At 42.5% G+C, this 26,489-nt stretch overlaps 2 protein-coding genes across 4 annotated transcripts in view; both read left to right on the top strand.

The window, feature by feature from the left end:
* CEMIP (cell migration inducing hyaluronidase 1) overlaps positions 1–26,489 on the top strand; it is a 116,553-nt gene that overhangs the window by 13,036 nt on the left and 77,028 nt on the right. The window lies entirely within an intron of this gene.
* Positions 1–26,489, top strand: part of LOC126043295 (cell surface hyaluronidase-like) — a 58,141-nt gene that overhangs the window by 20,042 nt on the left and 11,610 nt on the right. Inside the window, exons 13-18 of the mRNA XM_049811435.1 lie at positions 214–345; positions 466–501; positions 1,316–1,468; positions 3,355–3,532; positions 8,780–8,995; positions 17,101–17,309. Coding sequence (XP_049667392.1) covers positions 214–345; positions 466–501; positions 1,316–1,468; positions 3,355–3,532; positions 8,780–8,995; positions 17,101–17,309 — 924 coding nt within the window. The remainder of the gene's footprint in view (positions 1–213; positions 346–465; positions 502–1,315; positions 1,469–3,354; positions 3,533–8,779; positions 8,996–17,100; positions 17,310–26,489) is intronic.

The raw sequence follows: 26,489 nt of genomic DNA, 5'->3' as shown, positions 1-26,489 counted from the left end.
TCGCCCTTATGAATGTTTCTTGTTTTCTGCTTTGTACCAAAGCACAGAAATGAAATCAAGCTAATAGCCTGACTCTGATCCAGGGCATATCACCTCTTTAGGCCCATCATGCAGATATTTGGAAGCCAAACGAGGTCTTCCAGGCACGACCTCCTCTGTCTGAGTTCAGTTCCTATGTCTCCCGTGCCGCATTAACTAAGCTTCTTGCTTCAGGTTTCGTCCACATGAAGATGCTGATCCTGAAAAGCCACGAGTTCCTGCCGTGATTGATGGTCTTATTGCTTTTAAAAATAATGACCATGGGGCCTGGGCCAGGGGTGGTGACATTATTTTCCGCAACTCAGGGTAGGTTACTGTAATTACGTGTTGTATCATTCCCCTCACGGCAGACATAAATAGATCTGTAGGTCAAATTCACTGCAGACATTCCTCATCATTTACACCGTTGTGTTTCTTCTGTCCCAGGTTTTCAGACAATGGAATTGGACTCACTCTGGCAAGGTAATTTCTTAAAAGGGACCTTCTTCCCATTTTTTCCCCTGATGTAACAGGCTCAAGAATGGAAGATGAGGCACTCCCCCAGTAATTACTGTAAGACACAAGAAAACCTCACATTTCCCTCCCAGACCACATCAGGTCTTCCCTGCGCAGCCGTTAACACAAGGGGCAATTTAGCCTTTCATTCTCTTTGCCTCAGCATATCTGGGGAATACATCCTAATTGCCAAATATTTCCTTTTGGGCAGTAGGTCCTGAACCAGTAGATTAAACATCTGGCTCTGCATTTGGGGAGACTTCTCTTCTGCTCTAGCCTGGTGGAGCAGCATTGCCCATAGCTCATGTGTTGCTAGGGCAGAGCGGCTGGGATGGTCCGACAGGGAGGCACAGCAGGTCTCCTGCCTCCTCTGCTGTTGTCTACCATGCTCCTGCTGCTTTCGTCTTGACCCCTCTTGTAAAAGACCTGCAAGAATAAGCCATATCTAAAGCCCACTGCAGGCAATGAGAATCAGTGATATTTGGCTCTTGCTTCAGGGATGTAGCTAAAAATTTGTAAAGCAACTCTCTCTCTATATATATATAAGGTAGAGCTGGTTTTACCCAGACTAAGTAACCTGTATCACTGATGCCCGAGCACTAAGCTACCTAGGCACTAGCTTGCCGGTTTCTAAAGAGATTTTAAAGCAGGCTGTTTTACCGGTGCATGTACTTTTTTCCAAATGAAGAAAGAAATTCTCCTGTGTCTGTAGTATAATCAATAGTGTTAATTAATCAGTTGTGCTGTGTTGCATAGTTACCTGGTGTTTCTTTGCTTATAGTGATGGGACTTTCCCGACAGACGAAGGCTCCAGCCTGGAGGTTACATGCTCCATTTTTGTTGGAGAAAGCAGCAACTTCGGCTCTCAGGGAGGCCAAAACAGCTACTGGGGAAAAGGGGCAAATGGAGAATACAGAACGCTGCCCAGAAACAAGTGAGTTATTCTGCCATTTCTTGGCGTTAGCGTAAGCTAGAAGAAAAGCCTCAGGAATGAATGTGACTACCAACGAGTAATTTATACTGGGTGTTTAAATTATTGTACAGGCCAGAAATAATAAGCATCCAAATAAACACACTCTTCAGGCCAACAGCTTGAGAGCATTCTGGACTGAATGTGTTTGATTTAATTTTCTGCTTAATTTATTAGTCACTAGAGAATGCATTAGAGAATCTGAAAGATACCAAGTGGCTTTTGCATAGTGCTTCAGTAGCACAGTGGTGAGCTGATGGCGCAGCTCCCATGCACCATGCCACCGTCCCTCCTGCCAGCGTAGCTGGGCAAACATGGTTGGTTTGACAAAAGATAAACCATTTTTCATTATTGCATCTTATTTCTCTTTCAATAGCTGTATGTTATTTTCTATTTTGATAGCAGCACAGCCTCCTGTCTAGCAATGGCAGTGCCTACCCATATCCCCATAGCAAAACGTGCTTCCCCAAGCCTAAATTCTACCCTAATATATGTTTTTGGTGATGCTCACCAATTATTAAACCCTCTATGAGGAATATAAAATTAAGTAATCAGCAGTACTCAGCAGACATGCCACACACACAGCCCTGACTATACATGTCTCAGCCATAAGTGACACAGGAATGGTTTCTGTATAGGACAGCAAGAATAATCAGAGCGATCCTTAGTTATTATCGGTGTTGTTATTTTAACCGCAATTGCAAAAAAACTCCTTTGCAGTTCAAACAAGCTCTAATCATCTGTGATATTGTTAAGCAATGTACTTTTGGAAAGGAGTATGCCAAAACATCTGATATCTGTCCTTTCATTATGCCATAGTGCAAAATGGGATGTAGGGGTTGTACCAGACCCAACTACTGAGAAAACAGCTCTGGAAATTGAAGAAGAATTATTTGGTCAGGAAACACTTTTTGTGCCTGGCATTTCCAATTGGAAAAGTGTTTCTGGATCTCTGGAGCCAACCAGTAAGAAAAACCAACAGGGCTGGGGCGAAATCTGGGCCTCAGTGACCCCCAGGCCGGAGAGACCCTGTGTGCCCATGTGCTGTCCACTTTGTGGCTTTCATGTCTGAACAACTCTTTCTGGACTTGGTAGGCATTGGCCTACCCTTCCATGCCACTACTAGCCAGCTTCATTACTGTCTGTGAAGCTGATGCAGGCCACCCTTTAATCAAACACAGCTGGGGCCAAGCAAAACTCGGTACCTTCTCAAAACAAACCGTGGAAGGGGCAGGTCCTTACCTGTGACTCCAGTGGTGTCTCCTTCAACACTGATGTCTTGACAACATGTCCACAGACCAATACTGCAGAAATCGCTTTTCTCTGTGAAATGCTGTGGACTAGGTCCTAGGGATCTCATGTGAAATGGCTTGTACAGAGAGGAGAAACTGTGCTGCACCACTTGCTACTTGCTTCCAAGGAGACACTTGCCTCCGGGGAGTCTGACTGATACTGTTTTTTCAATCATGCTGATGTTTTCCTGAAAAACCCGTCTGCCCTGGAACAGGGAACCGGGCGGCAATGCTGCCACACAGGCCTTTGGGTCTTTCTCGTGGTGGTGAACTCCTGGGTTCAAGGAGGCGGACAAGGGTTTTGAACTGCTTTACCCCAGCTTACAAGCCTTAGGCAAGCTTATGAGTAATTTTTTTTTGGCTCTTGAGCCTTATCCTGTAGAGGATGTTCAGCAGAGTTTCACCTTTCATTAACTGTGTGATGAGTATCCAGATACCAGTTTTGGGAAAGGAAAGGTGGTTTAGCTACTTCTTAATATCTTCCTGTGCCTTCAGGAGAAGACCCAGAGTTTGCCCAAGCTTTTAACACAGGACCGTATTTGTTTTTAAATCTCACAGGACGTTCCCTATTCGTGGATTCCAGATTTATGATGGGCCTGTCAGGATGGCAAAATGCACTTTCAAGAAGTTCACCCCAACTGTTGACAGATACTCAAGTGCCATCGGGTTCTTCATGAAAAACTCGTGGCAGATAAGCCCCCAGAATAATGTGTCACAGATCCTGATGGAGAAAAGTGTAAGTAAGAAAAGCAGAAAAGTGTGCTGTTAGATGTGCAAGTTTTTGAAGTTTTTAGAAGTGGTGAGGGATATATCATAGAGCAGAAATTTCCAAGCAGTGGTACGTGTTACATTGGTACATACCATCAATCATTTTGCAACACTTCTTTTTTTAAAAATTTTAATGAAGGTTATTTATAAGCCAGTAAAATGTGATGGTATCTTATGCCTGGGCAGACATACATAACAACATCTGCATTAGAGGAAGAACACCACTCTTAGCTGGTGCAGCATTACCAGCTTATATATGCTGAGGACCTGCTGAGGACCTGGCCTCAGAGGCTGAGAGGGACACAAATGAGATGTCAGGACACAGTAAGCTGCAATACAATTCTTATACAGAAATAGCAAAGCCATGACCCAGTTTCTGGGGTCAGCAGTGAAATTCCTGTTTAGCACAACAGGGACTTCCCTTGAGCTGTGACAGCAGAATGGGGCTCTGTATCTCTGCCTTGGCAGGAGCCCTAGGATGCTGAGCAATTCCAGTCCTTGCCCTGGATTCCTGCAGGGATCGTGTCCCTGCACGCTTGGCTTGGGAAATGATAGATGCCACCTGGCTTGCTCCCAGGGATCATAACCTCTCCCTAGCTTTTTTCAGACAAGGTCCATGCTTGTTAAGATGTCCATGAACTGTAGTAACTTTGGCTTGAGGTTTGACTTTATGAGGAAAATTTCCATTGCTTTGGGATTGACCAATATCACTCCTCCTGGCAAGCAGCTAGTTTGTCTGTCCCCTCTCTGGTACACTTTAGACCAACAACAGGAGGGTATTTCATGAAAGGATGATGTTGATTGCAGTCACTGGACTGCTCCTTTAAAGAAAACACAGTTCCTGTGTATTTCAGTAAAGAGATCTTAGTTACCGTAGATGCTTTAGAGAGCTTTGGAACAAGAATAAGGGCTAATTTGTTGTATCTTCTTTATGTCCTCCCTTGGGGAAATGGTTGTAAGATGGCCATGGGGAACATGAATGAGAAAATCAACCTGGAACTGGGGAGGGAAGCTTAGAGGAAAATGTGTGATGAAAAAGTTTGATTGGTGGAATGGAAGAGAATGGAAATTTTCCTCTAGTAATGGCTGTAGGACTCTGTCCAACAGAATGGTTTCAGACAGATGATATCTGTGCACATTAGCAAAGGGGATGATTACATCTTGAATGGCTGAAAATGCAGCTCTTTAATACAGCTGCATCATTTGAAGCCAATGAGCCTCTTAAATATCCCAGCATTTTTTGTCTGGGAGGCAGTTTAGTACTGCAACACCTTTAAGATCTGAGGTTTTCAAGGTAAAAATGGTCAGAAGACTTACTAAATAATTCTGCAAAGCAAATTAAAATAGTACAGTGTCAGCCTATTACAAAAAAAACTAATGACATTATCCCAATAATTATTTATTGTATGTACATTTCCAAGAAATATCCATTTCTGAAGTTGGTATTTTGCCAACTTAAAAACCATTTATGTTTGTAACCACCTGCATCCCAGCACTTTTCACTTTGATTCTGTTTTATCTGGATTGAACCCAGATGCACTAAATCTTATTTCAGACTTGAAGGACCATGGTTAGTTTATTGTTTTGTTGCTAATTGCTATATGGGACAATATGTTTTTGGCTAGTTAAGATAGAGCCTGTAGAGTGTTTTAATTAATTTTCCGTCTCCAGGCTTCGTTTTATGACTTTTTAAAGGGTAGCTAAGTAATAATTCCCTAAAGGACAATCATTTTACAGTTGTTTTTCAAGAATAAATTAAATATTACTGCAAGTTGTATAGTGATGACAAAACTATTAGTCATGCTGAAGGAATAATTATATAATTAATCAGACTAATCAGCAGATCGGTTAGAAAACAATATAATAAAGCCAGTCAGGTCTTGTTTAATTCCAGCATAAAAATAACAGTCAAGTAGAACAGAAGACCTAAACATTACGCTCCACAAAAAGTATTCTTGTTGTCTTTCCATTGACAAACCTAAATCTCACATATTAAGATACCTGTGCATTTATCAATGGCAACATTATTGCTAGGCTTGCTTGTTTGTTTGTTTTAAAAACAGTGCTTTTAAAAAGTTATTTCAAAGCAGTGAAAGTAGTAGTTGGTCTTAGCCCAGCTGAGGGCATGACTGATGGTTATGATCTCCTGTAGATCTGGTTACTGCCAGTCAGTAGGACTTGGAGAGCTCAAAGGAGATGGCCCCAGCCCAGAACTGAGCCATGCCCAAACAGGACACTTGTGCATCATTTCTTAAGAAGACCCATCGTATCTCTTTTTAGTCATAAAATAGTAACCCATTCATCCCTCTGTCCTTTTGCTGCACTACTCCTGTGGAGTAAGGTGAGGAACAAGAGGTTGTACGTGACCTTTTGGGCTCCCGTGAACAAGGCCACCTCTGGCAGGTGCAGAAGACTCAAAAACTGTCCCCATTCATAGCCATTGCTAATAGTCCCTCCGGTTATTTTTTCCCCTGCAGCCAGGAACTTAGGGTGGATTCAAGCCTGTTCTACTCCTGGCTGTGCCAACAGTACGGCATCTCTGAAATGACTCGTGCCAACGAAATCCCAGTGGTCTGTGTTGGGTGGGTTTGTGGTTCTTAGAAGAGCTCAGAGGGGCCAGAACTGGCTCCTGGCTGCGGTCTAGCGACTCCCATGGGATTGCAGTCCTGCCTAGCTGAGAGATCGGCGCTTCCTAATGTTGCCTTTACTATGTTTAGCCTGTGTTGTCTTAGCGCTGGGTTTCTGCATCAAAGCAGATATTTGCAGACAGTTCATGATGGGAAAAAGAAAAGCAGACACTGAGTTAAAGTGCCAGTCTGTTATCCCATGAAAAAGAGGACAGCAAAAAAACCCCCAAACCCTAAAGAGACTCCTGACCAAAGGGAACTTGCAGGGTGAGGGCTTGCATCACTCCAGCAGAGTAAAAGCCATGCTAAGGAGGGCAGAGTCCTTGGGTGGTAAAATAGAGAAAGATACACACTGGTTGAAAGTGGTTTCCTTAAAATGCTAACAGTGATACAGTGATATGGCGCTTTTTTGGCAGCTTGTGCCAATACTTGAGTTTTAGAAAAAGTTGCAAGTTATTATGATGGTTTCCAGTACGTTATTAATTTTTAATATAGAAAGCGTTTTCCACTGCAGTCTTCAGGACTTGTCTGCAGCTGTGTTAGGTGTGCTGTCTTTGGACAAGTTGAGTTAGCATATTCCTAAGAGATTACGTACTCGCATAACCATCATCTGTCAGGTCTCCCTGTCAGGCTTCAGACAGGTAATTCAAGTACCCTTTGTACCATATCACTCCCAGGTAGTCCACACCTAATGAAAATTAGGTGTCTGAATAGTAGTGTGGTAGCTAGACACGACCTGTCTCTGCACCTTCTTCCAGCTCATTCCTAGCCCCGCATGGACATACCTGATGAGCTGAGTCTTTGTTCATCTGTGTTCACTTAGAAAAAAATATATGTTGCCATAGTTGTAACTGCAAACTCAGTGCACCCCTATCCCGTAGTGTACAAAAGTAAGGTAACCTTGAGACTTATAAAAGACGTGACACTGCTCATTAACATTTCCATTTCATTTCTGACTTTCAGACTTTTTAGAGGAGTATGTTAGAGATCAGATTAGCATTAGCACCAAAACTGTCTGCTGCTAGATGGAAACACTGAGAGAGTTAATCAAATGTAAGCTGTACTGGCTGTGCCTTAGTTTGTTTTGAAGTACAGCTGACTTTGTTCTCCTCCCCAGTGAAGTGCCCGTTTTCATATTCAACTCCAGAAGTGCACTGTCACAAAGTATTTATAATGGAGCTTTGAGCTGCAGCACAGTGTTTACATTTTTTTTATATCTCCTCTTTTATAAATCAAAATGAAAGAAAAAAACCAACTTTTGGGATCCTCCTACTTTTCCAAGTAGCCCTTTGGGCAAAAAATTTCTGCGGTGCAGTAAGAAAAGGTTTTAAAACCCTCAAAAATACACGTTAAATTTCCATGTGTTTGAGCCTCCTTTAAATGAGTCTGCTTCAGGTGTTTGTTTATGAGACTCAGACAAGACGGTGACAGAAAAATGGTTCTAGGCTCTAATTTAAATTTAAAGGAATAAAGACTTTCATTCTGCAAGGAGTTCTTGCTGCAGTGGTCATTCTTTTTAAGCCAATGGGACTTTCCATCTAATTCAGAATCACAATGACCCTCCTATTCTCCTAAGCTGTTCTGTTTATTATTGTTAAAATAAAGCCTTTAAAGCCCTTAGTAAACTTGCAGCCTAATCCTGCTGACCCTAATTCTTACACATGTGCACAGTCCAATTAAAATTAGTTGGGCTAAATGGAACAAATTACAGTCCTTTGGGCCAGTGTGATCTAGTTGCTATTTATGCCGTCTGCTTTTATACACATTGCTGCAGATTCATTTAGAGTGCTTGACCTGGAGTAAGTATTTTCTTGATTACTTCAGAACTTAATCGTCACACACTGTAATAATTTTCTCTGCAGACATTAAAATATTCCATGTTTTTTTTCCTGAACATCTGCAGTTTCCTTGTTTTGCTGGATTTTCATATCAGGACAGAATCATTTACTCAGCTACTGAAAAATCTTGAAAAGAGAGCTATGGATAGTGAGGATAATGCTGCTTCCTGTTATTTATCTTTCCTAAAAAAAAATTCTCCAGGGGATATATTAGAATGTGCACAAGAGCCAATTCTGAGAATTGCTGCCACTTGTATGAGTTTTATAAAGGTTTTAGGAGGAACAATTAGAAAAAAATGGCACTCACAGAACCACTTAGAACAGCCATTGAAAATATGTGAGAGAGTTCACCAAATATCTAGTAATTTTTATTTCTTTGATCAGCTGTGATATTCCTCAGTAAATTTCATACACTTCTAGTACTTCCCTACCCTTTGAATCATCCTCTTTCCTTTGCCACCACACAATTTATTACTGTGTGATTTCAAGGAATACATGGTTGTGTGGGTGCATTTCAAAGAACAAAAAATCTAGTTTTTGTGAAAATATCTCCTGGGATTAAGAAATGAGAGGGAAAACCAATACGGATGGAAATTTTTCTAAATAGATGAGGCAAAACAAAACTTTACTCAGAAGACAATGGAGTTTTCTAGTTCTAGCTGTATCACTGTTTCGGCTGTTAAAACACTGCAAACCCAAGTCCTTACTTAGAGCTAACCAGTAATTTTTCCTCTTATTTTCTCCTGCTAGGTTGGACTGAAAGTGTTTTTTGGCAGATCGGGCCAGTGGTTTGGAAACAATGATAATGACGGTGACAAAATGTCTGTCTTCCATGATCTGGACGGCTCGGTGACAGGGTATCCGGACACTTTCATAGGCAGAGCGGACAACTACTTGCTGCGTCACCCCGGGTGTCTCACTGTCCCACGCTGGAACGGGGTGATGTGTACCGGGAAGTTTGCACAGGTAACAGGGGGCTGCTGCAGGCAACATCCCCGGGCACGTTGGGTGGGTGTCCTCTGGTAGTCTGCTGAGGGGTGATGGGGTGAAGCCTACTCAACAGTCCATAAGATAAAAGGTGAATAAAACATTGGGTATAATTCTACTCCTCTCAGTGTTATCTGCCTAATTCCAAGGACTCAGTAAAGCTCCTGTTGTGTCACTGCTTGCAACCCATGGCTGTAAGGAGCCCTGTCTCTTCCTGTTGCCCACAAGAAGCTACAAATTGAAACTGAGTTGGGGGAAATTTTGGTGTTCTTTAGTTCTTGCTTCCAGGCATTTGTCCACCCTATCATGGGGCTCCAGTGGATAAGTCTGGTGAATCAAGTTTCAGTAATGGAAGATGTTACTTCTCTGATACACCCCACTGTGTTCAGGATGGTGAAATGGGTGGTTGAGACACAAACTCACACTTACTTCAGATCCAGGAATCACAGCTGAGAGATGGTCAGTCTTAGGTCAGGTTGGTCTTAAACCTTCACAGCAGTTTTCTTCAGCACACTTGAGTTAGAGACTTGAACTGAGATGCCAACACCTTGGTAAGAAAGGGCTGCAAATCCCAGGTAACCTTTCAGCAGGGGAAGAAAGAAAGAGGAGAATGGTAAACGGAGGGAAAATGTGACCTCAAAATCAGATTGTGGTTCATTGTATGTTGCTCAAATTTCAACAAGACCTTTGTGTGGGGATAGAACATACTGTAAATATGACTTACCACAGCTTTCACAGTCACCTGTAAGAGATCACAGATGGCTCTCCTTGCTCCTCCACTTCTGAAGGGTATTAATGTATTCACCAAAGAGGTATCTAGGCCTGTTTTAAAACTCCAGTTACTTGGACATCTTGCCAGATCTCCTCTCTCCTTGTGTTGAACAAGCCAAAGATTAAGACTATGTGTGGTGGCTTTTGGAAGGACCATTATGTTCTTCTGACCCCTGAGAAGAGCCCTGCACTGTCAAATAAAGACTGCAGTGGGGTGCACTGCTGGATATGAAAGGCAAGAATGGATTATAAAGTGATCTTAAAATAAGATCAGAGTTCATGAGATACAGCAGGTGTTATTTATTTGTTTATTTATTAAAAGTCTTCTGTGTGCTTGGGAGCATGCTACAAACTCTCGCCACATTGGGAGTCAGTAGACATTGCCCAGACATCAGCTGGTGCTGCACAGGATGAAACTCTACCTGAACTCTACACTGGGCAGTGTTAAAATTGCCTCAAGTGGAGCAGGCTCTCAGGTTTCCCTTTTCAACACGCAGTTTTGTGAGCGTGGGGATTAGCAGAGCCTGATTTCCTACAGTTGCACCTCAGAATGAGTTTCAAACCTGGACTCGTGGATTTTCCACACTGGGAGATTTCTGAAGGTACATTCTCTGTGGCTTCTCTGATGTGTAGTAATGTGTGGGCTTGCACTTCGGGTAGTCAGACACAGCACTCTGGTCCCCTTTCTCCAAGGAACTTTCTGCCTTAAACTTCGGGGAATGCAATTATCTTTGAGACCTCTATGCCTACATAACATGTGCACAGTCAAATCCAGATTATTCATGTCTCCTTAAGCTAAAAAAATATATATGCATTTGCTTTAGTTGCACAGCAGAGAGCAGGAGTTGCTATTTAAGTGTCTACACACTGGGCTTATGACTCCTGGTTTGCTATTGACTAGGCAGAAACAGGATTGGGCTCCTATGAAACACTCCCATTGAATTAGGATTTTGTCCTTGGCACTTAGTTTTGCTCTCTGTCTCCAGAGAAATGATCGTCTTTGCTCTGGCAACCTAACAGTTAAATTCAGAATTGTAAACAAGTAGGCATTTATAATTTTATTTCTATTAATACCCTCCCAGTTATGGCACTCTACATGGTGAGGCAGTTTTTCCACCATAGAAAATTTCCTTGGCTAGGTTTGGGCAAGCATAAACATTTGCTTCTCTGGGATCTGTTCCTTACCAGCTTTTTTCAACTAATCAGCATCCAGCAGGATGAGTAAAGTTCATATTAAAAGCTTCACTTTATGGGTTTTGGGTAGGGAAATATATGTATGTGCAGGATAGAAGAAACTGGTCCCGTGCAGCAGGATTTGGTTTAATTTGGAGGGTATAATTGTTGGAGTATTTCAGCTTAACCCTGATTCTCTGCACCTTCACTAACTGATGATTTGTTTGTGTGTTAAATTCTGAGTGTCATACTTCAAATCAAAAGCTTAAAAGAGTGAATCCAATTATGGAGAAAGATGGTTTGCTTTGATCTTAGCAACTCTATTACAAAATCTGTTTTTCTTTTTCCTTCTCATGTAGCTCTGGTAGTCAAGAACTTTTATTCTTCCTCAGCGTGAGCAGGTGAAAATGTCCTTTCAGTTCAAGGAAATAGTGACTCTTACATTACTGCTGAACTGAGCCCAAGACAGTCAGCCTAGGGATGGGCTACTCGGCATGGAAAAATGAGATCCAAGTCTTTCAACTAACATTGCAGGCAAATCCTTTCTGAGCAAAGTGCCTAGAGTTCAGTTAATTCCTTTCTGCTTGGTTTCTTTCATTTACTTTTCATGCTCTTCTTCTCCTAGATGTAACTTGCCCAGGAAAGGAAGTGCTTGGGTAAAACCAATTCCTCTGGCAGATTTCTAGCTCCACAATGTCCTGGGGACAGACTTTCCTGAGGGTGTTTTAATCTGCCAGCTCAGGTTGACATTCCCACCTTCCTACGGTTGGTTCATGGCCCTTCCTCCTCACTGTCTCCAAGAAGCGTCATGCTGCTTTCCCCACATGGTGTCCAAGACCTTCCTTTAGTAGGGAGCACTGAGAAATGCCTCAGCTTTGGCTCCAGTGTTGCCTTTCACCACCAAAGAAGGGTTCTGGGACCAGCTCAAAATCATGAAATTTACACAAGCAAAAACTATCAGGTCTTTTTGTCCTCCCCTTTTGATTCTGGAGCATGTAGCGTTAGTGTTGTCCAAACAAGACCAACCCCTTTTTAACGACAGCTAAAACTCTCATGTTGTAATGTAAATAAAGTGAGGCTTTGAGGAAGAACATTAAATAGAGGGACACTCACGGCGAAATCACAAGACTTGGCAGCCCCACATCTTCTGGCAATCTCTGTGAGTCACTTGGACTCTGTCATCAGGGCACTGAGGTCCTCAGTGCCCAGTCAACCTGACTTTCAGCTGTTGCAAAGGCTAGTAATAGAAGAAAAATGTAGGGAGAGGCTCATCCCATAGTTCTCTCCATGTAGGTGGGTGAGATTTTCAGTGGCACTGAACTAGAGACTCCTCAACACCTGCACTACCTGTTAAAATGTAAATGAGATTCCTAAAGCGTTCCTGATTTTTCTATAAATTGTGAGACAAGTGCCTTGGCTCCCACTGGGCAGTTGAAGCTGTGCATTTACTGCTTCCTTGCAGACTCATCAGGAGAGGCTGTGAAACTTCTCTTTTTTGGTATTAGTCTTTATTAAAATAAGCAGAGGTTTTGGCAGTACGTGCTATTAACTTTTATAAGCTTAGAAAGGTGTTAGACAGTCATAAAAGACTGCCACATAGCTAAATTAGTGTCAATTTTGAATTAACAAAAAATTGATGCCTTGCTATTATAAAACACTTCCAGAAATGCTGTTGATTTTTCACCATTTCACTTAGTCACTCCTTACTGCAGGCAGCTGAAATAGAAATTATTCCAATTCTGTTAACTCTGTTCTGACAATGAATGTTTGTAATTGCACTGATCCTGCATCTCCAGGTTATATGCCTTCAGCTGGTATTGTGTACTCAGTACCTGTGTAGCTGGTTTTGGTACTGATGCTTCCAAATGTAAAGCAAGCAAGAGATGCAGTAGGTAACGAATGGTGCTTTTCTAACCACAGGCAAACCTGTACAATCCCAGGGCATTTGCAATGCTCTAGGATTGTCAGCACCTCACAGACTGGGAAAAAGGAAAAGCCTGCAGATATTTTTCAGCTAATGGTGTCTGTATTTGGACAAAGAGGTCCAATTTTGATCTCTGATGTACACCAGTGAAAAATCAAAGTAGTTTTGCTGATGTCAGTGACGTCCTAGCATGTCCTAGCTTGTCTTAGAGGAAGAAAGATAACATGCTTTTATTTCCAGAAGAATTTTAAAGTCTTCACTTGGAAATTTCATAGAGAAAATGTTTTGCCCTCGCAAATCAACCTTTTTTGAACAGTCAGCCAGAAGGCGAGAAGGTATTTTTTCAGCTTCTCATTTTTAAGGTATTTTGCCCCAGCTTGGTAGCTGACAGCACAGCAGGACAAAAGCAATGTTAAAAAAACTAGAAAGCAAGCAAACCTTTTCTCAGAAACCAAGATTTTCCGTTCCAATATTTTGCATGTTGCTTATCTTCATACTCATTATCCACTTGAACAGCAGACCCCCATGAATTGTAAAAGAACTTATCTTCTCAGTTTCACAATCTACTTGGGAAATTGCCATGTAAGCGCAGGGAAATCTGACACATCTTTTTAGCATGAAGTGTTAAGCAGCTAAAATGACAACTATGTCCATTAAACCATCCAGGCAAGTAGAAGGCTTGCATTTTATAACATTTTAACTAGCGCTTCTTCTCCTACTACATTAAGCTGTCGCCACTTCTCATATTTTAAAGTATCTTTATGACCCACTTTCTTCTCTTAAATATTTCGATACAGCGAACCAGAAATTACGGAGGTGTTGCTAAGGAAGATGGATTTTTCATTCTAGAAAAAAATTCTCTTGTTAATCTCCTTTTTGCTCCTACTGGCAAGTGTTTTGCCCCTGCAAAGGTAGATACAAGGAAGAAAAGTTCAGTTCCAGTGAGTAAAGGTGTCACAGAGTAAAGGCTGAGGAAGAAAGAGGCCACGCTGTGATATCCCGAGAGCACTATGCTGGGACAGTGGCTGATGTTTCACCTACCTGGGGCCAATGGAGCTCAAAGGGTTCTTTTTACTTCATTCACCTCATTGGGAATTAAAAGCAGCCTTTTGGTGGATGACTCTTCTGGGATTTTTCTAAAGTAATCTGTTGGTCTCTTTTGCAGCCCTGAAAGGGTAACAAAACCCAAGTAGTAGGACTGACATGAGTTAGCATCGCAGAAGGGAGGTCAGGGGTTTCATGGACAGGGCTTGGTTTCCCCGCTTCTCCCTTGTTCCCTCAAATGAGGGGGGAGGCCCAGAGAAAGGGATGAATGAGAAAATGTGGGGTGCTGCTTTCTGTGCAGTTTGGCGTGTTCAGGAAGGACCAAGCCACCAGGACTGTCATTCCAGAGCTGAGCCCAGTTGCTGCAGGAAACATCTCAGCTAGTCTCTGCTCCCAATCACAGTTCTGTTGACTTAATGATGCTCCACCTGGGCAAAAGAGTCTCTTCCTGTAGGATCTAGATTACTTGATCAGAGCATTTACCTACTGTGACCTCCTTTAGTGACAAAGATTTTGCAGGATCCACCAGATATACTACTGTATTTCTGTGGGACTGAAAATCACGTCCTTGGTGGCTTGCAGTTCTGGAAGGCATTCACTCAGTGGCCACTATTGGTCATTGTAGGACACAAAGTCAGTTTACAAATATTTCTATCAACACAGAAGTGGCATTTTTCCTTGTTCTACTATTACTCTTTCATTCTCGAAACACCTGTCACCATTATCTTTAATGTCAGGCCTGTGCCTTGGTCCCTAGGCACTTGGAGGAAAATGTTACCAACAAATCTCTGACATGCTTTCCTCATCATCTTAGTGAAGCATACTGCAAACTCTCCAGCACTTACTTTGAACTCATTAACAATCGTTGTAGTGACAAGCTTAGGCCATGCACAGCACTCACTCTCTTTTTTTCTTTTTACACAAATACTTTAAAGTATATAGAAATCTTTTGCCCTTGGTACTCTGTAATTTAGGAACTTTTGAGGCTCATTGAATGTATTTCCTTCCTTTCTTGGCTTATTTTATCATCGGTGCATTTAATTTTGCAGTAAATGCACAGCAGCTACCACCTTGACACTCTGTGCTTGCTGGAGAGACATACTAGAAGGAAATAATGTCCAAGTTTGCAGTGACAGTACAGAAACTCTTGCCTTTTATCCAGAAAGACACAAGTAGGCTATTATTTTGCAGTCTCAGAGTTCACTCCAACTGTTCTTTGTCAGAAAATGCTGTTTTGATTGAGAACAATTAATACACTGACAGGATTTCAGGGCTGAAGGTACCTTACAGATCAACTGCTCTGACCTCAGAACTTCCCCATCCGGCTGGGGACAAATGAGATTTAAATGTGGTTCATTGCCTTGCATGTTACTGACTTTCCAATCATGGTTTGAATGTGAAGGGGAAATAGGTTTTCCTCATTGGTTTAATAGATAAAAAAGGTCTTTTATCAGACTGTAAAAAGAATTTATTCTTCCTTGATCCATCAAGAATGAACAAATGGGCTGCTGCTCAGAGATTGTTTGGAGTGAATTACTTGATCAGTAGTGTCAGCCGTCAGGAAAAATTTCTGTTTAATGCAATTCTGGGATCCACTTTAATCTTCAGGGGTCTGCAGATACCACTTAGGATAGGTTCTCATCATTAAAGTGCTATGGCGTGAAAGGAGAAATGGACTGAATGTCCAAGAACTATTTACAAACCACTTTTTGATTATTTCTTTGATATGAGACCCAGATTTTTAACTTGAGCTTCAGCATGAGGCTGCTGAATTCAGGGGTGAGATGAGGGGTAGGCAGAAATGGCCTGTCTTTTGGAGGTCCGGAGGAGTTCAAACTCAACATTAGGAGCAGGTGCAAGCACAAGAGTCCTTCTGAGCATGAAACTCGAACTGGGAGCTGAACTGGCTAGAAACCCCAGCTGTAATGAGCCCATGTATAAGCCAGTGAGAGAGAGTCTGGTTTTGCAGAGCTTTCAATCTGCGTAGACTAGAGGAAGAGAAGCAGATACGGACATGTGAGGGGCCAAGGTCTCATAGCCCTGCATGAAAAGGTGGATATCCTGATAGTTGGAGTCTTGCCCTCTCTGCTAGACTTGGCTGTGCTTGTATCCTTGCCTGCAGTATTGAAATCTGTTAAGAGACTGCTGCCTCCATTTTGATCTACTTCAAAGGCAGAAATTGAGCTTAAAAATAATTTTCCTGCATGGATGTTCATGTAGAAGCTTAGACATTTCTGAGTTAACATGGATTTTTATGTTGGAAGTTTTAAGTCCTTGATGCAAAGAGCGCTATTCTACACTGTAGGAGAGTGAAGGAAGCAGGACTATAGGTGTCCTCACCTGTCCTCGGTGCATTGGAAACCCTTCAGGGAATGTGACAAGCTGTCTGCTACAACCCTGCGTGCTGAGACAGATTTGTATGACTAGCTGTGCAGCCTCTTTCTGCACTGGAATTTCACATGGGGAGAAGCAGGGGAACATCATGCATTCAGCCTTAAAACTCATGTTTGCCACTTGAATTGCCCTTCATTTGGGTAATGGCAGGACAGACAAAGCATACAACCAGAGCGTAGTTTTGTAATTGGTCTGTAGATTTGAACTACAGGTGAAGGGCATCTGTTGATCTGTCGGTCCCTGCAAAGAAGAGCTCTCTGTTGAAGCCTGTGGAACGTGGTATTTAGTCTATAAGGTTGTGTAGTCAGGCCATCAAGTTTTAGCCCCCAAAATTTCAGCCTAGTCTGCTACTTGAGAGCAAAGATGTGGATTCCATTACATAACTGGACCTAATCCAAAGCCCATTGAAATAACTTAAGAGTTTTCTGTATTTTCAATGGAATAAGCCTGTTTTTAAAGTGCGATTATATGAATTCATAAAAAAGAGTTACTTTGCGGTATTTCCTTGATTACCCTTCTCCCTTAAGACTTTGAATAGTGAACATTTTTATGGCACTGTACAATTCATATCTCACTTCATGGTGTCCCCATGAATGGCTGCAGATGCTATTTCTGTTTTACCTTTTTATTTGAACTGGAAATGTTTCAGTGACTTTCCAAATGTTCTGAGCTCTTCATTGGCAAAAACCATTTACAGGCAACGATGATCAAATGCACATGTTATGGCTGCGCCTGGCTGGTTTAATGGATATGTTTGTCATTTTCCTTTCACCCTCAGCTTTATATTCAGGCCAGACGCCCCGAGAATCTGACCTTATCCATTGCCAGAGCAGCATACCATTCCCATCCCTTGCGGTTACAAGGCGTGAACAGAGGAGCACCATACCAGCAGTACCAGCCTGTCGTCATGCTCGAGCAGGCTTATATCATCCAGTGGGATGGCAGAGCACCTGAGGATATTATCCTGTACCCGATCAACTTCAACAGGTACTGCTCTATGTTGCTAGAAAATGTTCTGTTTCCAAAAGGCCTGGAGCTTTAACAATTTCCCAGGTTATTCACAAGTGACCTTTCAAATGTCTCAGCAAGTTCTGAGAGTGTGTGGAAGCAAGGTGTTAATGGCTGGCACTTACAGATGCAAAGAGATGCCTCTGCTTTCACTTTATTCCAGCTTTTTTGATGTGCAGAGACGTTTCTCTTTCCAGAAAGTTTTGAAACAGTATCCAAGTAAGTCCTGGCCTGCTGTCCCTGAAATCCCTCCAGAAGAGCTCTGGCTCTTGTTCGTTTGTTTGTACTAGTTGCTGCACACATAATTTATCTCCCATATATATAAAGTGCAGAAATACATCAGAATGTGCACAGAGCTTTGCATCTTCTGTAATCCAAACAGCACTGCAATCACCGTTTCTTTTTACAGAAAGTTTTAAAACGTTAGGACTCAGTACAGCAAAATTGTAGGCTGTGCTGTATTTATTTCCCATGTTTTCTTCTAGCATTATATAAAAGCAGGGTATTTGCATTTTAGATACTACTTTTTTCTCTTGCATTATGTTTCATTTTGCATAATTTCATTTATGGTTTTTAGTACTGTTTCCTACTTTTGTGAAATGACTTGTGCTTTGCACTCGTACAACTGTTCAGAAGGAGTCTCCTGCAGTCCAGTCAGCTTAGCAGTGACAGACAGTGCCACGGTTTGCACAGATGAGATGCTGCAAGAGATGAGCACCACAAAAAACCTGGCCAACACCTTGAGTTCTGCAGTTTATGTGACTCCTCAGTTATTGATAAAACCACAATGCAATAAAAGGACAGCAGTATGCAAATGAAGTCTTCCGTGATTACACAAAACCCAGCCACACACAGGCTCAGATTTGCAAAGCAGGTTTTAGATAGCTGACATGAAAGAAGTCAGAGGCGCCAAGGACGTGAAGCAGCATGTACTGCTGGTAAATCTGGCGGGTTCCCAAGTCCATCCAGTATTATCCACCAAACCCCACACCCATCTGCTGCTCCTCCAGCAGAGTGTCACTGCTGTGGTTTTATCTTAGGATAGTTTAGGCAAAAGCTTGAGCTCTATTTGGTTCCTCTCAACTTTGGAGCTGAAGAAATTTGGGGGAAAATACTGTCCTTAGTTCCCATGATGAAGCCCCATGGGAATGTAGCTGAGAAGGGCAATGTTTCCTCTGTATACATGCCCATTATAGTGAGTGACATACACCTGGTCCTCTTGATTTAAAGATGTAGTAGCTGTAGGGCTATGACCGAGTCACTGGAGGACCACTGTTTGGACACTCCTGTCATGGAGGAGTTATTAGAATTAAATCACTGTTTTCTGTATTAATATATCTTTGTGCACTTTAAGGAAGAGGAAAACCCATTAGTCACTCACGGACAAGCTGAACGTTGCAATTATTATCTGTCTTAAAATGATTAGCTATTTCCTTGCAATTGCAGAACTAAGTCTTCTGCCGGGTAACTGGTGGTTATTCTGTCACTGTGCCAATTAATACTTGCCAAGGCTTTGGCCCACCATCTTCAAGTACAGATTCGAATTTGAATGCAGCACGGGGTCTTTGGTAAAACTCAGCCTGGAAGTTTAGCTCTTGTTCAAGCAGCAGCTTAACTACATTTTACTATTGAAAACCACAATGTGGTTGCGGTTCTCTTTGTCTTGTGTGAAACCAGTTATTTGAAGAGGGCAAAGGTTTGTGGAGTTTTCTGATCCAGAAACAGTTGGCAAGGTAGGTGTTTTGAAGAACTATAAACAAGAAATATACTGTAACAAAGGAAAACCACAATTTTACTTCATTTCATTTAGAGCATCTTGCTAAGAAATAATTGGGAATGAAATGTGTGGCTGCTCTGTGTACACCTCAAGTATGCTGGACGCTAACTAATGCGAGACTTGAGGCTGATGCAATGGCAATAGTGAAATGCCCAAACCGCATGCAAAAACATGGAGAAATGACATGCCTGTGGAAGGCTAAAGAAATTGAGGTGAAAAAGAGGATTTAGGACTTTGAAGGAAAACAAGTGCCTGCCTAAGCAGTTCCATGTATGACCTTTACTGAACATTGTATTCCAATCATTTCTAGAATGGAAGAAATCTCAGATTGTGGAGGCCAGAGTAATCAGAGTTAGAAAATCAGGGAAGACTTTTACCTGTCTCAAGTGGCTTTATGTTTTGTTTGTTCTTTTTTAATCCAAAATACTGAATAATCTGCCAAAAAGAATGAGCTCTTAACATAGTAACATCTGTGCAGAATATGTAATGCATACCAAAAAATGTCTGATGAACTTCAATAGCAATATTCTAGGATTAATAATTTCAGACATAGCCTGAGTGAAGAATTAAACTATTTTTAGTCTTGTCATTGTAAAATGATGGATAGATATATCTGGGATGCTGCCTTCGCAGCTAGACAGCCCTCATGCTTCTGGAGTGATTTGCTCTACATTGGCTAAAGGAAGGTCAGAGGGGAAATAAGGAATTTGACAGGGAGATGTGTACCACGATTTGGATTTCTGTGGAGGTCAGGCACAGCACTGATGTTGAATGCTTGCACGATTAACACTTTCCCTGCCTCTGAAGCACTGCAGAAAGACCCAATAGAAGTCAGGTCAGTCCAGTCGTCTATTAAAAGACTGGAACGTCAAGATTCCTGCGGTGGGCAGGAGCTGGTTGGGATGAATTCACATGACTCAGCTGAAATTGGCAGCACTGCTTTCTGCGAGCTGTGAATCTTGTCCGGTGAGTTCAGGGGCACCACTCGAAGCGGTTTACTCGGTGGAGGAGGACACCAGTTCAGGCGCAGTCACCGAGCAGATCTTTTTCCTTCTCTCATGGGTACGTGAAGGGTTGCTGCAGTACTTGTGTCTTCCTCACACTGATTCAAACCACGTTTAGAGTAATTCTTCAGTTTCTTCACTTCCATCAAAATACTTAGCTAAACCAGACAAAATTGCTGTGTCTCCATGTCCTGCCATCCATGACCACGTGGTGCAAATGAGCTGTTTAATGCACGCCAACTTCCCTTCCCATAAGAGATGTGCTTGTTCGCATTTGTCAGAGTAGCTGTGTCACTAGTTGACTGATGGGCAAATAAAAAGCCATGGACCAGACCCGCAGGCTGTGTTTTCAGGGTGCTGGGGAACATAGCTGTCTCAGAAGAAGTGCCTTTTTAAGGTATATGTAGGGTTGTCTTGTTTAATGGCTGGGAGTTTACCTGTAAGGACGAGAAGGTGGCTGGGTATTGATGCTTCTGGAAAGAGGTAATGCAGGACAAGTAACTTCTGAATGTTTTGGCAAGTGAACAGAAGGAGGGTGTGAGCTGGAATTGTAATGACCAGGAATGAAGTGTGCTCTAGTGCCAGTCTAGGTCTGCTGAGGATTGCTCTCATTGGGCATAAAGCGTGTGCAAAACCTTCATGAACGGAGACCCAGACCCCTTCTCCATGGGCTTCATCTCTTTGTTGGAGCGGTTTCCACCCCCTCAGAGCTGTTTATATGTTTTCTTTGTTGTTTTTTTTTTTTTCTGCTTCACAGAAGCATGAGAATTATCTGTAAGACTGAGTTAAGGGCTTTCCACAAAACTACTATCCTGAAGCACAAAGGCCCGCAGAGAGCATCATGCTTGTTAGAAGATGGGGGAGAGGCTGGTAAGCCAGGAGGAGAGAATGAAAAACATTATTTGGTTGTGAGTAAGAGCCTCCTTTCAGGTGCTGGAAAACAGTACAAAGATTGGCACTTCATACAGTAAGCAAATTCAGAAGTGAAGTCCTTCAATTTAATGGCCTAGGCTTTGTGCCTGTGCAAATTTTCTAATCACAGAAGAAGCTAAGGCAAATACTATTATCAAAGGCACAGTGCTGTTCAGTAAATCAGCCAGGCTTCTTTGTGCTATCAGCACATCTAGAGATTAGAATTAAATCTCCTCAAAGCACATATCTGAACTATAGTGTAATAAGTTGTGTTGTTGAAGCAGCCTGAAAGGCAGTGGCAATTAGATTAAACATTCCTTGTTTTTAATGAGCACAGGCAAATATCTCTATACTTGCTCTGTTAAGGCTCAGAGGGAAGGGTTTTCCCTTATTAGGGCTCTCTGCTGTGGTTCGACAGAAAGAATTCAGGGAAGTGTGAGCAGCTAATAGTATAAAGAAGGTATTTTTTGTGGGTAGATTGCCACAGTCCTGCTAGCAGGGGCTTTCCTTTGTAGTGCACCTCTCTTGACAGATGCTGGCTCCAAGGACAGTGCTGGGCAGCGTCCCCCAGGCTCTCTTCATTGGCACCCTCTTAGCTTCACCTGGAGGGGTACAGTGAGGCTCATAATACTGATGTTCTTTGGTGCCTTGCTGCAGGAGTTGGATCCTTATGAGAGCCTTTCAAAAAAAAAAAAAAAAAATATTGGCAGGGAGGGCCAAATTTCTTGTCAACAGCAAGCAAAAGGGCAGATGTCTGTGTGTGTGCTTGGGCACGTGTCTAGCCTTTCCCCTGCTGCGGTGTTTGTGCAGGGCTGGGCACAGGTGCACTGCTCAACTCCTGTATTTGCTAGGCTGGAGTTCTGCACTAGGGCTTGTTTTCATATTCACTAGTGAATAATCTTTATCTGAAAATTCAAGAGCCTGGAATGAGCTCGTGTCTAAATTCTTTATTAAAAAAGTGGAGCCTTTGGACGCTGCGTGATATGAAGCCTTCAGGATGCTGCAACCTGGAAAGGTTGCAAAGGTGGAGATTTCACTGCAAGAAAACTTATCCAGCCCATTTCTGCACTGAGACTCTGGGGGACTCATTATATTTGTATTTGTTAGGGTTGTGTAGGTAGGTGTTTTTCCTATGGCTTCTTATTCAGTGCCAGTCTGATTCATACTTTTGACTACTTGTCATTTCTGCGATTAAATTCCTTAGCGGTGATAAGGTCTGGAGGAAAAGAAAGATAACGAGACAAGGCTAGAATGTGCTTGTTGCAGACTTGCCCAGTTTATGGATATTTCTGAAATTGTTTCTTTTTCAGATTAGTTCTAAATGAGGTTTTCCTCTTGCTTCCAAGATTGATAAATGCACAGGAAGGCAAAATTAGTATTTCAAAGTGGAGCTAACAGTTTAAGGCTGTGACTGCTTGTTCTTGTATGTACACGAGTTCTGACCTCGATCCCCCAGATCTGGATGCAATACAAGTAACACCAGCACTATTTCCAATAATAATAAGTAAAGTGCTACTTGGGTTTCATAGCCTGCCCCTCCTGATAACATCTGTAATTCAGAGTTAATCATCCACACAACACAGAAGTCAGCAGATATATTTGCATTCCCTTCTGTCTATTTAAATCCCTTAAATTACCCACAGGTCACCCCATGGATGAAAGCCACAAGGTACTTTTTTTAAAAATTGGAAAGAAGCTAAAACATTTGCCAGAACACCAGGTTGCAGATTGCGCTGTTTTAGTACAGCTGGGCCAAAGCGGGTGCTGACATCTCATGTTCGAGTGATCCTAAAGCCCCGTCTTTGCCTCCCCGCCTACACCCCTTGCTGCTCTCTGTCCTCCATGGCTTGCGCTTGCAGCTGGTCCGGTGGCAGCGGCTGGGATTAACAAGGTGACTGAGGAGAGATGTCCTTCCCGAGCCGATCATTTTACAGCATGAATTAGAGCAATCTGAGCATCAGGCTGTCCCCAGATGGCTGTGGCAAACCAGGCTGCTTGTCACTTTGAAGCCTGGCACATGAAACCTGAAGGTTTTTCCTTTCTATCACCCTTCTCCTGGCCCATGGAGGGGGGCTTGGGGCTCCTCAGAGCCACCAGCCTCTCCTGACCTGACATGCATCTTGAGGCACAGCAGCAGGAAAATACAAAATACACAACAGTCAGCAATAGAGTACTTGGGAATGCACTAAAAAAGACACAAATTGAATTGGGATGTGATTCCTCCATGAAAGCATGTAGGGTGGGAAAAAAGATGATAAGATGATGTACTGTATTTAAATGCAGGAAGTTCTTATTTCTGCTTGAATACAATTGTCTGTGAGCCAAATACTGGCTGAGTCAGACCCTGTTTCATGAGTATCAGCAGAAGTGTACCTCAGGGCAGGATCCCTTCTATAATTTGTTGAGCTTCACGAAAGCAAAAATCGTTCTTTTTGCCTAAGGAGGCACATGGGTAAAACCAAAAATTTTACTTTATATTAAGAGATGGCCTGTGCTTTTGAATTTTTAATGTCATTTCCTAAACAGCAACATTTAGGAAAGTCATTTAAATCCCAGTACACACAACTCTAGTTAGCTAAACACATACCTAACTTGTTACTATCCCCACAGCAAGCTGTCTTCCAGAAGAGTCTATCCTTAATAACAAGGTCCTGACAAAAATTGCTGGATGTTCGCCCAGTAGCCGTGTTTGTCATCGTGTGGGTTTTAGATGTGTTTAATGGACTTGAGCTGAAGGCAGAAAGTTAAAATGATATCTAGAAAAAGAGAAGGAGCGAGCGACAGCTGCAGGGAGCTGGTGGGAAATGTGCGTTCAAGGAAAAGAGCTTGAACTGGGAGAAAGTGGTAAGGATGTGGCCAGGTTCCTTGCAGTCCTTTCTCCACTCTTCTCAGCACCTTTGAGATGGTGTGGGTATTTCTCACGCATTTTCCCCACCAGTGGTGCTGGCTGAAGAGGAGGTGGATTGTCCTGAAAGCAGGTTTTGTGCCAGAGTAGATTCAGCCTGGTGTGGGCAGATTGGTGTGAGATTGGGAGACATTTTTGGAGAGAAAAACCAGCTGTATCCTGATTGAGGGCAAGGACCATTGACCTCCTGTGATTTGTTCTTGGGATGGGTTGGAGGCTGAATGGTGGCTTTGCTTTTTTGTCTTTTAAAGTTCGAAATTCAGCCTGTGAGAGACAGGCATCAAAGCATCATGTGGGGATTTCTGTTTGGTTCCCATGTTATGAACAGGAAAGTTTTAAGTTCCCAGTTGTCTCACTCCCTTTGAAAGTTCAGCTCACGTAGATGTTGACCAAAATGTCAGAGGGGTTGTTTTTGAACAGGAGTAATAACAGTTGGGGGAGACTGACTCACTGGATGGAAGTCTCTTGTTTTTTCGAGCCCAAGGAAAAAATAAGTAATTTTTAGTTGCACTCTATGGCATTCCCTCATTAGCTTACCCCAGATTTTCATCAGTGAGATCAGGATTTGGACTGTGCACTTCCATGGTCATCAGCTACGTGACACACCATGTCAATAAACATGGTGGAACTGTTTTCTAGAATAATATTCATCAGTTTAGAGATTGCCTTTGCTAAAATACAGACGGGATTGACATCCAGCATAACCAGCAACCCCAGCACTAGATCATACCCATTTGCCCAGGACTGTTACTCCATCTGATGTAGTCAAGGGGCATGTTCACGATATTGAACAAGTGTTATTTGTCCTGTCCCAGGCGGTAAGAGTCCCAGACATGCAGTCTTTCCATGTTTACACCAGCCAAACCTCATCTCCAAGTTACATGACTCACTTTACATCCCACCACTCGCAAAAGTCTCCCCTCCTTCGCCTGCTTGATCACGTTTCTCTGAGTGGCTTTGCCTTTGGGAGTTTGGGGTTGAACTGGGGGGGTGTTCTGGGGGTTGTAAATGAGGTATGTATGTGTGTACGTGCAGATCTCTATCTACCACATGTCCAAGAACAGGAAACCTCTTGCTTGCGTTTTTTGCTTTTCCCTTGTCCTTTTTTGCTATTGCTTATCCCAGGAAGCCTGCTCATTGCCAAAACATAAGAAGAATACTTTTTTAACACTTTGTCTGATGTTTTTGCTTCACCTGAATGAGCCAGAACTGCAAATGCCAATATCCCGGTGAAAAAAGAAAGGCTTCTTGGGTTTGTTTCATCCAGCCATTTCCAAAAGGAAATAAACAGGCTAAATACATTCATAAAAATGCATGAAATGCACTGTGGGGATTGTTGAATGACAGTAACAGAGAGGCAGAAGTGTCAGGTTTTATACATGCTGGTGTCGGCAGACTCTCAAAAATTTTCCGAGTGGTGTTTGAAACTGTTAGGACCCACTAAACACTGACTTTTTGCTAGTGCATATTTAGATTTTTCTCCTTCAAATGCCTTTTTTTTTTTTTTTGGTAAAAACACATAGGAAAATGTTGGCCTGATTAAGAACAAGAATCAAAAAAAGAAAGAAGAATGTTCCTTACTTATAAAATGAACTCAACTTTATCACTAGAAAAGATTGTGAACACAGTTACATAGTTTTGGGGTGAAAATATCTTAAATAGCTCATTTCCTACACATGTTAATATGACTTTCACTTAAACTGACAGCTAATTCCAAAGTCAGACTTTCCACCTGAGAATATTTTTATTGGTTTCTCTTGCAAGAAACTCCTGAGAATGAAAATTAAAAAAAACAAGCCCTGTGTATTGCTACATTGGACAGCATTTTGTTTATCGGTAGTCTGACTTCTACCTCTCGTGTTTTAAATGATTTTTTTCCCCTTTGCTTGTGCTGGTCTTTAAGCATAAAAGCATCTAAAGCTACAGATGTTCCCACAGCATTCAGGCAGGGGTCTGAAATTACTCTGAATTCATAATTTGGGATCTGCTATGAATTCAGTGTTTTCTCTTCTTGCTAGTGCTGCGTGTGGCCCTAAGCCTCCGGGGCACCTGGGAAGATCCCAGCTGATGTGCCAGTACTGAGAGTGGCAGAAGGAGGACTTAATGCCCTACAAGATATTTAGGCTGGTTCAAATTTTTCTTATTCTGCCTGCAAATATTCACCCCAGAGCAGCGGGTGGTAAATAAGGCAGAATTGAGAGGTTTCAGCAGAGAAATAAAGCAGGAGCCACAGTTTATTGACCACTCTGAAAAAGAGGAAGGCTTCCTGCACTGGAGACCCAGCCAGGACTTCGACTACAATGTCCGAGATGTCCCATGCCTGATTACTGCTTGTTGCCTGAGGTTGCATTTCTCCCTCAGTTTTGGCAAGGGCTGGAGAACAGGTACCTAACCCCCATCCGCTGGCCAGCTCCTGTGGACCGTCCTGCGGCAGTGCCAGTGTTTCTTGCTTTGCTTTTCCTGGAGATGGTGCACCCAGTTCAGCCACACAGCCAGGTATTTGGGAGGGTTTACGGTGGATTTCGTACAAGCTGAAGAAACAGAACTGAAGTAAAGAACTA

This window comes from Accipiter gentilis, chromosome 10 (assembly GCF_929443795.1).
Source record: "Accipiter gentilis chromosome 10, bAccGen1.1, whole genome shotgun sequence".
Classification (NCBI taxonomy): domain Eukaryota; kingdom Metazoa; phylum Chordata; class Aves; order Accipitriformes; family Accipitridae; genus Astur; species Astur gentilis.
Note: the sequence above shows the minus strand (reverse complement) of the source record. Positions and strands in the feature narration are given on the sequence as shown.